The sequence below is a fragment of the Sceloporus undulatus genome, chromosome 6, assembly GCF_019175285.1.
Source record: "Sceloporus undulatus isolate JIND9_A2432 ecotype Alabama chromosome 6, SceUnd_v1.1, whole genome shotgun sequence".
NCBI classification, from domain to species: domain Eukaryota; kingdom Metazoa; phylum Chordata; class Lepidosauria; order Squamata; family Phrynosomatidae; genus Sceloporus; species Sceloporus undulatus.
In genome coordinates this window covers 119149511-119163413 of record NC_056527.1, presented here as the reverse complement: position 1 = coordinate 119163413, position 13903 = coordinate 119149511, and the positions used below count along the sequence as shown (strand labels likewise).

At 48.3% G+C, this 13903-nt stretch overlaps 1 protein-coding gene across 5 annotated transcripts; it reads left to right on the top strand.

Annotated features, from left to right (window-relative positions):
• Positions 1-2449: 2449 nt before the first annotated feature.
• On the top strand, positions 2450-13369 carry SAP25 (Sin3A associated protein 25). 5 transcript variants are annotated; one of them, XM_042475347.1, is made up of 8 exons: positions 2450-2699; positions 3576-3620; positions 5625-5786; positions 7422-7513; positions 9574-9659; positions 10067-10202; positions 12063-12163; positions 12871-13369. In XM_042475347.1, exons 3-8 carry the CDS (start codon positions 5635-5637, stop codon positions 13102-13104), a joined length of 801 nt encoding a protein of 266 aa, XP_042331281.1. In that variant the 5' UTR covers positions 2450-2699; positions 3576-3620; positions 5625-5634; the 3' UTR covers positions 13105-13369. The 5 variants fall into 5 exon arrangements, with proteins under 5 accessions (XP_042331281.1, XP_042331282.1, XP_042331280.1 ...); XM_042475348.1 differs by lacking the exon at positions 2450-2699 and adding an exon at positions 2758-3060; XM_042475346.1 differs by lacking the exons at positions 2450-2699; positions 3576-3620 and adding an exon at positions 4250-4447.
• The last annotated feature ends 534 nt before the right edge of the window (positions 13370-13903 follow it).

Sequence of the window (13903 nt, the reverse complement as noted above, 5' to 3'; positions counted from 1 at the left end):
AGGCCCCCCCCCCCCCCCACACACACACACTGTCCTGTCCGCCTTCCCCGATGCCTCTCCCCTCCTGTACATACTTGTAACATATGGAGAAGAAGAAAAATGTTATACTGCAGAATCTATTTAAAGTGGAGGCAACTTGCCCCACCTGAGAATGGAGGGGGGGGGCGGGGGGGGGGGAGGGGGTGCGGGTGGGGGGCAGAAACGCATGGATTTTGGTTTCAGAGCCATAGTTCCCCCCCATCTGCCTCATTGTGGAAGTGAAGCTGCCTGTCCATCGTCACTTTGTCCCTCCCCAGCCATTTCTACATTTTATTTGCATGGTATCTCTTACTTGGTTTGTACAAATTTGCATTAAAGGAGACCCTTTTCTTTTCCTGGAAAAGAAAATGTAAACCAACCATTATTTGAAGTGTGATGGATTGGGAAACAAGTATTTGGGTGCCTGAAGTGAGCAAGAGGACAGGGGTTTGGAAGGGCAGATCCAGGCCAAGGAAGGGGGCAGAAAACTGGGCGATGGAGATGCTCCGCTGGAAAAGGGCCTTTTTTAAAAAGACCCGACTCCTAGGATCCCTTGCCTGCAGCTAACTAGCTGGGGATGATGGGACAGGTTGTACGCAAGCGGCATCTGGAGAGCATCAGGCTAGAGAAGTCTGGAAACTCAGGGAGATAAGTGGAGGAGCAAGGGCAAGTATTGGCTCATCCAGAATCCACACCTCCAAAAGAAGCAGGAGGCTGACCTCTGGGGCCTTTGGGGGCCAGACAGCCAGGGCCATGGGGGTTTGCATCTTGTCCTGATTGTCTCCTGTAGCTGCCTGGACCTTGCTCTGGACCCAGTGGGCCTTTCTTTCTCCCTGGGAAGAACATGCTCTGGACTGCTGGCCTCAAATGACGAAACGGGGAGTGCCATTTGATATAAGGGATGCCATTTTACAGCCCGTTATATGTAGTGGGTTTTGGGAGCCACAGGGGCCCTGGAACCAAAGCCCAGTGGATACCAAAGGCCCACTGTAATTCCCTTACAAACTACAGAGTTTGGGGGCTTCAAACTACAGCTCCCACAACCCTCTGGGATGACATGACCAAGGATTTGGGGAGGTGGGCGCCCAAAATCCAGCTTTTTCAAACGTTACTGGAGAGTCACTCTTGATTTAGTGGGGTTTTCCCCCAGTGTAAATCTGCATGGGGCAATGGGATTTCTCAGGATGGAGGGGTTTCTCTGAGCATTTCTCCCCTAATTGTATTTGATGAAACTTGCATGTTCCAGAGTGATTTTTGGGGTGTTTGAAAACTGGCCTGGGAAGAGGGGGGCATTCCTTGACTTATTCCTGGCCACAGTGATGATGCCTTTTGGGTCTAAAAGGAGCCCCAGATTACTCCAGCTCCATTGTGGATTGCACCTCCCATCCTTCATGGCCATGGCCAAGCTGAGTGGTCCTGGGGGAACCAAGGCCCCAGTGTTCCCTCTCCCTGGGACAGAGACTTACAAAATACCCAAAGGCCAAATCTGAGTGATGGAGAGCCTTCAAACCCTAAGCAAGGCCTGGGCAACATGGAAGGGATCTGGTTAAAACTGTACCTGCGAGATGAAGAGGCCGAAAGGCCACTAAAAGTGACCCTCAGCCCAAAGCAGGGCCATCTGGACCCCCTTGGTTGGACTGCCACTCCCATCATCCAGGGGTTAGGAGGTGGGAGCTGTAGTGCAATCCAAAGGACGTGACCTAGTAGGGAGTGTAGCACAACTCCCATCATCCCTGGGGCTGATGGGAGCTGATGTCCAAAGAGAAGTGGAAAAAGGGGTCCTTTTTCCTAGGGTCCCCTTTGTAGAAAGGAGGGCCTTTAACTGGGTTTGTTGGCAAAAAAGATCCAGTGGGGATCCACCGGGTGAATAGGATCTCGTTCAATCCCAGTGGATCCCTCCTTTGGGGACAGGAAGGGGGCCGACCCTTCTTTTCAAGCTCCTAAGAAGTCCAGGCACCCCCATTTTGGAAGTTGTCATTGAGGCATCTCCATCCCACTTCAAAGTGCACCTGTACTTCATTTTCCCCAGGGGTCCCCCCAGGTGGCCTTCCAGGTACTTTGGGGGACTGCAGCTCCCATCACCCTTCCACCTTGGCTGTGCCTGAGGGGGCTTTCTTCACAACCCCTCTGCCAGATAAGGCAGGCTGAGAAACAGGTGAGCTTCTGGGGGGGGGGATTTGAACTCGTGCCCAGCCATGCCCACCCTGACCTCTGACCCCCACCCAGACCAGGCTGCCTCTTGGGGCAGGAGAGGGGCATTTTCCCCAGGGGCTCCCTCCAGTGGCCATTGCTGTCCTGGGGTCCTCCTCCTCCTCCTCTGCACCCTGGAGCCCCGGGGAAAGGGCCTGGGCTGGTTTTGGGGGGCAGGCACACTCCTGAACCCCAACATCTTCCTGACCACTCAGCACATTTCATTTCTGAAAGGCTGGCACCTGGATCTGCCTTCCCTCCAGCCTTTAGGCTGCAGTTCCCACCATCCCTGGCTGCAGACTGCTGGGAATTAAAAGTCCAGCAACACCTGGAGGGCCAAAGGCTGAGCTCCATGTCCAGCAGCCCTGGCTTTAACAGGCCGGTGGGAGAGTTTTCAGGTGTGTTGCTGGGTGCCTGCTCCGCTTCTAAGGCCTTCCTGCCGCCTCCCAAAAACTGCTGCCTGAAGCACCTGCCTCCCCTGGATGATGGAGGTAGGGCTTGTCTCTGGCAAATGGGTTGCAACTCCCATGAGGAGCAGTGAGAATGTGGGGAGGCTAGATGGAGGATGCCTCCAGAAATCTTCTCTCCTCCATTTCTTTATACTTCAATTACAGTACTGTATATTCGCATGTGGAAGTCTAGAGAGTTTAGTCCCAAAATTCACCCCCAAAAACCAAGTTGACTTCTCCAAGGGTCAATGTGAGCACTGCCCTTTAGCAGTGAAGGAACCAGCCGCCAGTGAAGGCAAGAAGAGCGCAATCTGTCCGGAAAAACAGACCCCATCCAACCGACGCTCCATCCATCGAGACAACATTTGGAGTGATCACAAACAGTGATTCCTGCTGGGATTCTGTAAGGTCTTTGGCAATATTTTGCTTGGCTCCATCCTTTAGATCCTTTGTTACAAGCCCCTAGGTTTTACCCTCGATTTGTCATATCAAAATCCATCATTTTGATCCCAAATCCTGCCTTCGACTTACAGTCGAGTCTCTATGGCATATTATACTGGGAAATGAAGCAGCTGCTAAAAGTTAAGCCAATAACACATCTTTCCATGCGGCTGAAGAACCAGGACTCTTTTCTTTTGCGCAAATACTACAGTATGCATTATCATTACAGTATATAGGTATCTTTACGTTTGTCTGTTTTAAATGATAGACAAAATATTTTATTTGTATACAGTACATTTTAATGTATTGTTAAATACATTAAAAATTTATGTCAATAATTTGAACATAATGTAAAGCATGCATCTTTTTTAAAATTTTAACCATAAAACATAAAATACACAGACATTGTAATTTGCTTTAAACGTACGTATTATTATCTAACACTTATTTTCCTAATACATTTCTGTTCCTTCATAGGCAGCAGATATACTAAAATCGGAACAAAACAGGGAAGATTAGCAGGTATTGTTTTAAAGAGACATTAAAAATAAAAATGCAAGGAAGGGGATCCTGGATAAGCGTCAGGATTAGGAAAGACGTCCAAAACCGTCGCCAAGACAGTAAATTGCCTTGGCCAAAAGGGTAAAAAATAAGGTTAACCACATTAAACAACTAACTCAGAGGTCCTCAATCCACCCAAAACTCATGCTCCTTTGGAAACGACAAATAGTTAACATTTGCTAATGGAGACAGACAGATTTTATCCAGATCCACAGGGTTTTTTCATCCATGGATTCAAACATCCACAGTTTGGAAATATTTCCAAAATGTCTAAGTTCCAAAAAGCAAACCCTCATTCGGCTATTTTATCTAAGGCCCACCATTTTACTCTGCCATTGCATTCAATGGGACTTGAGCATCCATGGATTTGGGCCTCTCTGGAGTGGGGTCCATAGCAAATACCGAGGGCCCCCGCTTTTTAGGCACTTGTATTCGTCTTTGTTAATTACATCTGAGGAACTGTATTATTATTATTATTATTATTATTATTATTATTATTATTATTATTATTGCTGAGGCTCTGCTAGTTATCGTTTCCTTTCCTTTGTATGTATTAAAGTGAGTTTTAAAGCCTGGCTCCAGCCGCTCCTGAGCCCTCGCCCCATTTCTCAGGTGCAGCAAGGAAGCCTTTCAAATCTGATTGGCAGCAACTGACATTGGGCTGAAACCCATGAGGCTCCAAAGGCTCCAAAAGCCATCTTTGGATCCCCAGCAGCATTGCCACCCATTGGGCTTTTCACGGATGCTGACCCCTGCTGTCCAGAAAAAGTAACTTTTCTGAGCAGGAGGTGAGGCCTGCAAAGTGTGGCCCACAAGGCGCCTTGCCTTGCTGGAGAGATGCTTGCAGCATGGTCCTAAGAGACCCAGAAGAGAGAAGAAGAGGGCCAGCAGTTTGCTGTTTGCAGGTGGCTGCTCTGGGCCCCTCTTTGCCATCTGGGGCCACTCTGGCTCCAAAGCCATTGCCTCCCTGGGGAGACCGCCCTGCAGGGATGTTGTCTTGCAGCAGGGCCTCAGTTGGGGCTCCATCCTGGCAGAGGTTGGGGGCTAGAGCCATCCTGGCCCAGGACTGGCCACTTGGATGGGCCTCCGAACCCGCTCTCTCTGCGCCTGGGTCTCCCCTTGGAGGCAAACCCAAATGGCTTTTGGAGGGGGCAGAGGAGTCCCCCAGGGAGGACATTTTGGAAAGATGGGGAGGGGAGGGTTGTTGCTATTGCTACTGTTTTGGCTTTCTGTCTCCCAAAATGGGGTTCGAGGATTTATGGGATCATCACTCTTTGCATGGCGTAGTGCTTTGAGTCTCCTTGGGCAACTCTGAACCCGTCTGAAGCCCATTGGGTTTCCCTGGGCAAGTCACACTCTCTCAGCCTCAGAGGAAGGCCATGGCAGGCCTCCTCTGGAGAAACATCTGGGGCTGTGGAGCAATAGCAAGTGCATTTCTATGCCGCTTATCAGTGAACCCAACACTTTATAGGCAATCTGCAAAGGGCAAGCCAGGGATTCATTCTGCAGACCTCCAAAAGGATGGAAGGCTGAGTGGACCCTGGAGCCTTGCAGGGTTCGAACTCGCAGCCTTGTGGCTGCAGGACCAGCATTGAACCCCTGGGCCCCCAGGGCTCCCTCTGTAAGCCTAGGTCTCCTTTCTGCAAGGACCAGGTATCCTCCAAACCATAAAGGAGGACAAGGCACTGCAGATGAAGGAGATTCAAGACAATTGTAGGCCATTGCAAGATAACAACTAAAAGCACTGGTTTAAATATAAACCCTTGCTTCTTAGACATGCTCCAAATAGAGGACTTTTGGAATTCCTCCTCCTGGATAGAAGGCTGGGGTTGGAGGACATGTCCTGGAAAAGGAGGACAGCTGGTCACCCTGCCTCTGAAGAAAGCTAGGCCACAAAACCCTCTGGTAGGTTTTGCCATCCTTTGCACATGGCTTGACCTGTTTTGCTTGGCTCTCCTTCCATAGGTTTTGCAAAATGTTTGAAGACTCTGACCCTCGCCATGAATTTTGGGATGAAGAGGAAGAGGAGGATGAGGAAGAAGAAGATAGAGATGCAGAGGAGGAAGGCAATGGGGCCGGAAGCCAGGGGTCACCTGGCCAAGAAACCCCAAAAGGGCTCCAAGGGCGGTGAGCAGAAAAGGCCCGGATTTAGATGCTCTCTGGGGCAGAGGCTGCGGGGCTCCCTGCCAAAGTCAAAGGAGGCCCTGCTGAGTCTTTGGGGGGTTTTAAAAGGGGGGGCAGAGGGAAGATCAGGAGGAATGGGGGAAATACGATAAACTATTCTGTTCTATGGGGGCATCTAGATTGTTCCTTGGGCTGAGTTTCCAAGTGCAAATGTTTCAAGCATTGACCCATCTTCCCCAAACCCCCCAGAGCCCCAAAAACCACATTTAAAGCATAAAATGAGCCAATGAACACCTTTAAGAAGAGATTGCGCAGCTTCCTAAAAAGAGCTGCTTAAAACCAGGGAGGGTCCAAACAGCCGGAGCAGAGGACTCTGGTTCCAAGGACCCAGATACTACAGTTTTAACTCCTGTTGAAGGAAGGAAGGAAGCCTTCCTGGGAGAAATCCCAGCCTCCGGACTGGAAAAGGGAGAAAGACTCTTTAAAAAGACGGTTTCATTTTTAAAAAAATGAATCTTTATTCATTTTAAAATCAAAATCAAAAGTGTACCTTCTTTTCTTGTACATCTAAAATTTTATATTCTTAATTTGATCTCAATTTACATCAAGTCACTTGAGTTCTTCTTCCCCCAAAATATAAAGTAGGCACGGTTTTTCCTCCTTCCGCTCACTTGCCTCCTTGTTTTATCTCTCTATGGCAGATCGCCTTTATTCGGTTTCTCTTTTTATACTTCTATCTTCTTTAATATTGACTATCTGGTTTTCTCTTTCCTTATAATAATCTATAGCACTGGTTTTCCCCTCCGTCTTCTTCACATTTTCTGTTATTGAGCCCCAGTCACTTTATAATTCTTTTAATCTCTTTCTTATGAATCAATGCTGTTGGCTTATCAGTTTCTCTTAGTTCCCAGATCTTCTTCCAAAGCAGCTGGTATCTTTTCTGATTTCCCATTATTAGCTGTTAATAACCTGGCCGCTGTTATTAGGTACAGAACAATATACTCCAATATTGCTTCTCTATCTCTGCTCCCAAATAAGAAGTCAAGTCCAGGTTATATATCTTGTTTTAAATATCTCCTGCATTTATTATTATTAAGTTTATTATACTTATTATGCATTTTTCTACGTATCCTATTATACCAATAATGTTTGATTTTGGGGCAGGACCCCCGCAGACGGAAACAGGAGCCCACCTCCTTCTGTCCTTGAATTTCCTGAAAAATTGTTCGTTAATAATAATAATAATAATAATAATAATAATAATATTTATTTATGCCCGGTCTCTCCAATGAGATTGAGGCAGTTTACAACAGTATTAAAAAGCATTAAAATACAGTAAAATGCAATACCCCATAAACCCAGCCGACCCTACCATAACCAATAGATCAAAACAAGAAACAATCATCAAATCATAGAGTTGGTGGAGACCCCAAAAAGGGCCCTGGTCCAGTCCAACCCCAATCTGCCATGCAGGAACTCTCAATCAAAGCATCCCCATTGACAGATGGGCATCCAATAGACTTCCACTAAAACAATACAATTGAAATTATTAACAAGATGGCCTCTTTTAAGGGCCTGCATCCAAGAGGAAGAGTTGTTTTACAAATGCTTGCGTCTGTTGCCCCAAACTTTCTGCAGGTGCCAGGATCGGGGCCCGTGGGGTTTGGGGGGAGATCCAGGACGGGGTCCCCCTCCGCCGCCATTCCTCTCTGCCCTCCAGAATGGCACAGGTGAGTCAAAGGTGACGTTGTGCGCGTTTGGATCTGTTTGAGTGGTTTGAACATTGGACAAGGGCTTTGGAAGGCCAGGGTTCAAATTCTCGCTCAGCCACAGAAACCCACTGGGTGACTTTGGGCAAGTCCCACTCTCTCAGCCTCCAAGGAAAGCAATGGTGTGGTGATCCCTGGGGCAATTAGCCCTGTGCATGGCTATTACTCCCAGGGAGTCCCTTTAACACTTCCCTTCTAGGATCTCCTAGGTCTCTATTCCCACTCCCTGCTGAGCGGAATGAGACCCCTTGAGGTCCTATATCTCGCTGCCACCACTCAGTGAATTTTAATGCACTACGTTCCCTAAGCACACACTGAGACTTGCTAGGGAGAGATCTAGTTTAAGCAATCAGTAATCAGCTCCCGAGCTTAAGACACCTGTCCAGGAGCAGAGAGAGAGACGGCAGATACTTTTAAAGAAATAGCATAGGACAGGAAGACATCACTCATGCAAGGCCTCCTTGCCTTGCAGGTATAGAAAGCATAGTTACAAAGATGTTCATTTCAGGCAAGCTATTAGATAAACATAACAAAAGCTAAGTGCACTAACTAACACATTCCCTAGCTATTCACACAGTGATGGGATTTGCAGTCCGTGTGGAGTTCTTGGATGCAGGGAGCTGGCTTCTTGCCAACTCCACCTGCGTTCCTGAGACGGTTCCCAGCTGCCCAGAGAACAAAGAAACATCTGGTTCCCCCAAAAGGAGGGAGGGAGAGACAAAGACCCCCATGATGGCCGCAAAGGGCCTTGTAAAGATTTCCCACGGAAGGGTCTTGAATCTCACGGTCCTACTCTCTGATTGGTCAGTTAGACCTTACATCAGCTATGATGTCACAGCTCATTAGCATGTGATGTCAGCTCTCATTAGCATGTAACTCCCCCAGATTAACCCTTTGTGGTCCAGGAGAAGTCCCCAAATGACTGGAGGGCCCAGTCATTACAAATGGCAAGGCACCTCTCCAGAATTTTTGCCAAGAAAGCCATAGGAGAGGCAGACTGGTGTAGTGCTTCAAGTGTCAGACAGACCCTTAAGAGGCCAGGGTTCGAATCTACACTCCGACATGGAAACCCACTTGGGACCTTAGGCAAGTCGCACACTCTCAGCCTCCAAAAGAAAGCAGCAGCCCCTGAAGAAGTCTTGCCAACAAAGCCATCATGTTGAGAGAGCTGGGCTAGGACCCTAGAGACCAGGGTTCGAATTCTGTCTGCTCAGCCCTGGAAACCACTTGGGACTTTGGCTGGCAAAGGCCTTTGGAGAACTCTGGCCGAGAAAACCTTGCAGCTGGTTCACCTTAAGATTGCTATATATGCCAGACATGACTTACAACCTTCCTGACTCGCACATCACTAATTCACTTATAAAGGCAAACATTGTTCGGGATCCAGCTGTTCTCAGCCGCTCCGTCAGGCAACTATGGCCTCTGCCTCGGAGCCCAGGGAAATTACTTTTTTGGGACCATGGCTCCCAGAATCCCTCACTGTAGTCCAAAAGATGTAACTTCCCATGCTGTGCCTCTGTTTTGGAAACCGTTCTCCTGAATCCCTTAAAACAGTGGTGGGCAACTAGTGCAGCCTTTTTTGGTGGCCCCAGGACCTCCCTTGGCCAGAATGAATGAAGCAGAAAGCGAAGAGGGATTAACTCCCGGTCACTTCTTGGGGCTGAAAAGGACTTCTCCCGAGCCTTAAATGTATTTGTTATATTATTTATTTATTGCACTTATATCCTTTCTATTTCCCCTCAAATGGTCCAGAGGGTGAAGCATGGTGCAAAAATGGTGCAAATGTCCCCTGTGCAACAGGCAAAAGAGACTTGGCGGTCGAGCCATTCTTTATTTTTCGTGGGGGGCTCCTGGACCCCAACAATTGCCCCTCTGACCATTGACCAGTCCCTTTCTTAACACCCCTTTCCCCCAGAATGGGACTCAAGGTGGGTCTGGCTGGTCATTGCCATGTCCTTTGTGGGGACAGGAGGCACTCTGGACATGCTCAGAGGAACCACTCTTGTCCTGTCCTTTTACAGGGCCCACAGATTGCAACGGGGCAGAGGCCAGTCCCTCATCCTCTTGGGGAGGTGATATAAGAACCATCTGCTGGCCGACAGAACAGGTATCTATTTTTTGGGGGGGGGAGGGAATGGAGACTACGTTGGGGACCCTCTGATCCCAAATGATCCACAGTCATAGAATTATAAAGCTACAAGGAACCCCAGAAGTCATATTGCCCAGTGGTCCCCAAACTGTGCCCTTTAAGGGGTTTTGGACTTCAGGTCCCAGAGTCCCAGACTATTGGCTGACACGGCTGAGGCTTCTGGGAGCTGAGGTCCAAAATCTCTGATGACCACTGATGTAGGCCAAAGAATGGGAAGGGACCCTAGTGGCCCTCAGGACAGCCCTTACACTTGGAGGAATTGGCAAACCTCCCCTTTGGACGCTGCAGACAGATATCAGTGGACAAAGGTTTGGTTCTGGATGTGGCCAAAGGTCAGCGTTCCTCTTCTCGACCTTTCCCTCCAGGCCCTCCACTGTCCGTTCCGGACCTTTTCCCACCCTTCCTTCCAAGCCTTCTACACGGCTGTCTCCGTCCGCAACCAGGCCAGCCTTCCTTTGGATGGAGACCCTGCTTCAACTGCCAGATTGAGACCCAAACCAGGTAAGCCACCGAAAAGTGGGGGAACAAGATAGCACCCGATGTCCAAAGAGAGCGTTTCAAACATCCGATAGATCCACAAGATTTTGTTGAGTTTGGGAATCTCATGGCAAACCTTGGACTTTCATTTCAGTGCCTTCTTCACCAGCATCCCAATGCTGTGGACTACAGCTCACATCATCCCCAGCCGGATTTGCAGTCCATCACATTGGGACAATGTGGGAACTATCCTTCTCAGACTTAGTGGCGCAAAGAAAGTTAATGTGTTTGTGTGTTAATAGACGTCCTTCAGCCATGCATGCTCCCCTCATCCTTTTAAAATAATCACTTTCCTCCTATTAAATCATGTCATGGAAAAATTAAAGGAAAAGCAGAGCCGTTGGTGGCCATGCCCACGATTCGTTTATTAGCTCTGTGATGTATGATTTTGTTAGCACCTACAACAGTCTTGCAAGGAAGTGTAGATGCTGAAGCTGTGCAAAAAACTGGGGGAGACCTAGTTTCCTGATTACTGGCTGCTCAGTTGTAAGTTCTTGTGTCTGGATGCAAGGGCAATCCTCAGCCACTTGACTGATAAAATCAAGGACCTTTTAGTTATGGAAAGAGTGGCCTTGCGGCACTAGAGACAGACCTGTCCTGCAAGTTCTGTCCCTCTGATTACTTCTTCCAGGCTCTATAGGATGCAAAGCTATAATCTGGTTAAGGAAGACTGACACCTAGTGACTGAAGTTGGCACCGCAGGTTTTAAAAAACCTTTTTGTAAAATAACCCCGAGATATACAGTGGTACCTCGGGTTACGAAATTAATTCGTTCCGCCGCCCCGTTCGTAACCCGATGCATTTCGCAACCCGAAAAGGCTTTCCGTTAGCGCTGGAAAGCCGCGCGTTTGAATTTCGCGCCGAAATAAATTTCGTAACCCGAAAAAACCTTCGTATCCCGGAACAGTTTTTTCCAATCTAACTTTTTCGTATCCCGGAAATTTCGTAACGCGATCAATTCGTATCCCGGGGTACCACTGTATTCCCAACGGTCTCCTTAGTGTGCATGCCAAGTCTGGGGAGTCTAGGCTTCTTGCCAAGAAAACCTCACAATAGGTTTGCCTTAGTGTGAGCATGAAGTCGGAAATTACTCGGAGGCACACCAACAGCATCATAAAAAGGCGCTGTAGTTTTGGAGGTGTGGCTGTGCAAACCTATGCATTTATTCCTGTAATAGTGACTGAAGGTGGTAGTTCGGAGTGGAAACCACGGTCATATTTTATTAATTAATTGTTTTAAAAAGGTGCAAACCCCGTTGCCTCTTTAGCATGCGTTTCCAAGTTTCAGGAAGTTTTGGAGCTGTGACTGTGATATGTACACATCCTCTTTTATTACATAACAACCAAGCTGGTCTCATATTGGGGGAAAGACAGGATAGCAAAAGTAGGGGGGTAGTCTGGAATAATGTTGGTTAATCCCAGCTAGTGTGCACCCATTCACACAACCGTTGCATAGTGGGTCAACACATATAGATAAACCCAGTGTACGGTGCTGTAGTTAGGACTAACAACGGACTTTAAAGACTGCAGAGTGAGCCAAAGCAATGCATGAACATTTGCTGTCTTGTAAAAAGGTAAAATAATGATAAAAACGGGAGTTTTGAAAACAAGCAACAAGTCTCCTCTTAAATCTGCTGATTTGGGATTTTTCTGACACTGTTTATAATCTGAAGTGTGCAAGAAACACAGGTTAGTGCTTCTCTTATTCCTCAAACCTAAACCAGAAGGGGGTATGAATGTGGATGTGGTTTTTTTTATTCCGAATGGAGGGGTGAGCAGCTGTCTATCCCTTTTGTGACCCCTGACCTCCTCTTGCCCCCCCCAGGACCCCTCCCCAGCCTGGACTGCAGTGGTTTCTTCTATACTGACCCAACGATGCCCCCAGGACACAGGATTTACAACTGGCTCTCCAGCTCTTCCCAGGAGGTAAGGGTCCTTCCACAGGAACAGGGCAAAGGAGAGTGGGGTAAGGGGGCTTCAGGGGTGAGTCGGACCCTTAAGATGTGGGAACGGAAACTGTGGAAATGGGAAGCCATTAAAAATGAAACCACGTGGTGGGATCATAGAATCATAGAGTTGGAAGAAACCGCAAGAAGGGCCACCCAGTCCAACCCATTCTGCTATGCAGGAACTCTCCATCAAAGCATCCCTGACAGATGGCCATCCAGCATCTGTTTAAGGACCTCCAAAGAATGAGACTCCACCACACTTGAAGGCATCATCTTCCACAGTCAAAGAGCCCTTACTGTCAGGAAGTTCCTTTGAATGTTGAGGTGGAATCTCTTTTTCTGTAGCTTGCATCCATTGATCCGGGTCCTAGTCTCTGGAGCAGCAGAAAACAAGCTTGCTCCCTCCTCAATGGGCATCTGTTGGGATATTTGGGGTGGTGGTGGTGGTGAAGGACATGTCAGAGAGTGGGCACTTTTGGGTAAGTTACTTTTGGGGCTACTATGCCCCATATGGGCAACCTATACAGTGGTTAGATAAGTTTGCCACCTGGTGACCAAAGATGGCATCGCAGCCTCTGCCTTTTTCTCCAGCGCTAACAAAGTCATTTGCTCTTGCTTTTGGGGAAGGGTGCCTGGTGCCCCCTCGGGTTCAGCCTTCATCCCTCTCCCTCCTTCCCCCCTCAGGTCTTCCACAACCTGCGCCTCAACACCCCTGCGCCGGTCATGTCCACCTGTGAAGCGACACCCGCTCTGCCTCGCAAAGTGGGGCTTTCTGAACTGGGGCACAAGGCTGCATCTTCTCCTCTGGAGCTCCTGGCCAGCGTGGCCTGCAGTTCGGACGCCAGACTGTCCTCCCTTCCTGGACCAGAGGAGGAAGTGGAAGAATGCAAGAAACCTGCTCCAGACCTGTTCCTGTAGATTGTGCAGAAAGGGGTTGTGCATAAGTGTGTATGTGAGAGTGTGTCCTCTTCTGCTGCCCCACAGCAAGACAAATTCTCCAGTGGGGAAGGATTTTTTTCCTCATGTTTGGGGTGCAATGCCGAAGTTCCCAAAAGGGTACCTTTCTTCTTTTTGCTCTTTTTTAGTTATTGCAGGGGGATTCTGGGAGGATGCAGTTTGAGTGGCAGCTGAGGGCAGCAATTTGGGGGGTACAGTGGGGGTGCATCCCGGGCGGGGCTGGTTCACTTTTGCCGTTCTCATGGCCTCACAATTCCCCCCCCCCCCCCCTTTCCAGAAGACAGGTGTCTCTTTTGGGGTGCAAGGAAGACTCTCCAAGGGACACTGAAAAAAATTTGAACAAGTTTTGTTTTCTTCGTTCATTTTGTGTGTGTGTGTGTATATATATGTGTGTGTGTGTGTGTGTGTGTGTGTGTGTATTTGTTTACTCTTTGTTTCAACTGTTGCATGTTTGTCAAACTGACATCTCTTTTCTTGGAGAGAGGACGAACAATACAGTTTCTTTGAATGTTTCTTTGGTGCCTGTGAATTTGCCTTAGGTTTCTTTCTTAACAGCAGCGTATGCATGTCTGTCTGTCTGTCTGTGAAGGCTTTTCCTCCATTCACCTGCTGTGGGTTTTTGACAGGGATTTTTAATCATAGAACCATAGAATCACAGAGTTGGAAGGGACCCCAAGGGCCATTCAGTCCAACTCCATTTTGCCAAGCAGGAACTCTCCATCAAAGCACCCTGACAGATGCTCCAAGGAGGAGACTCCAT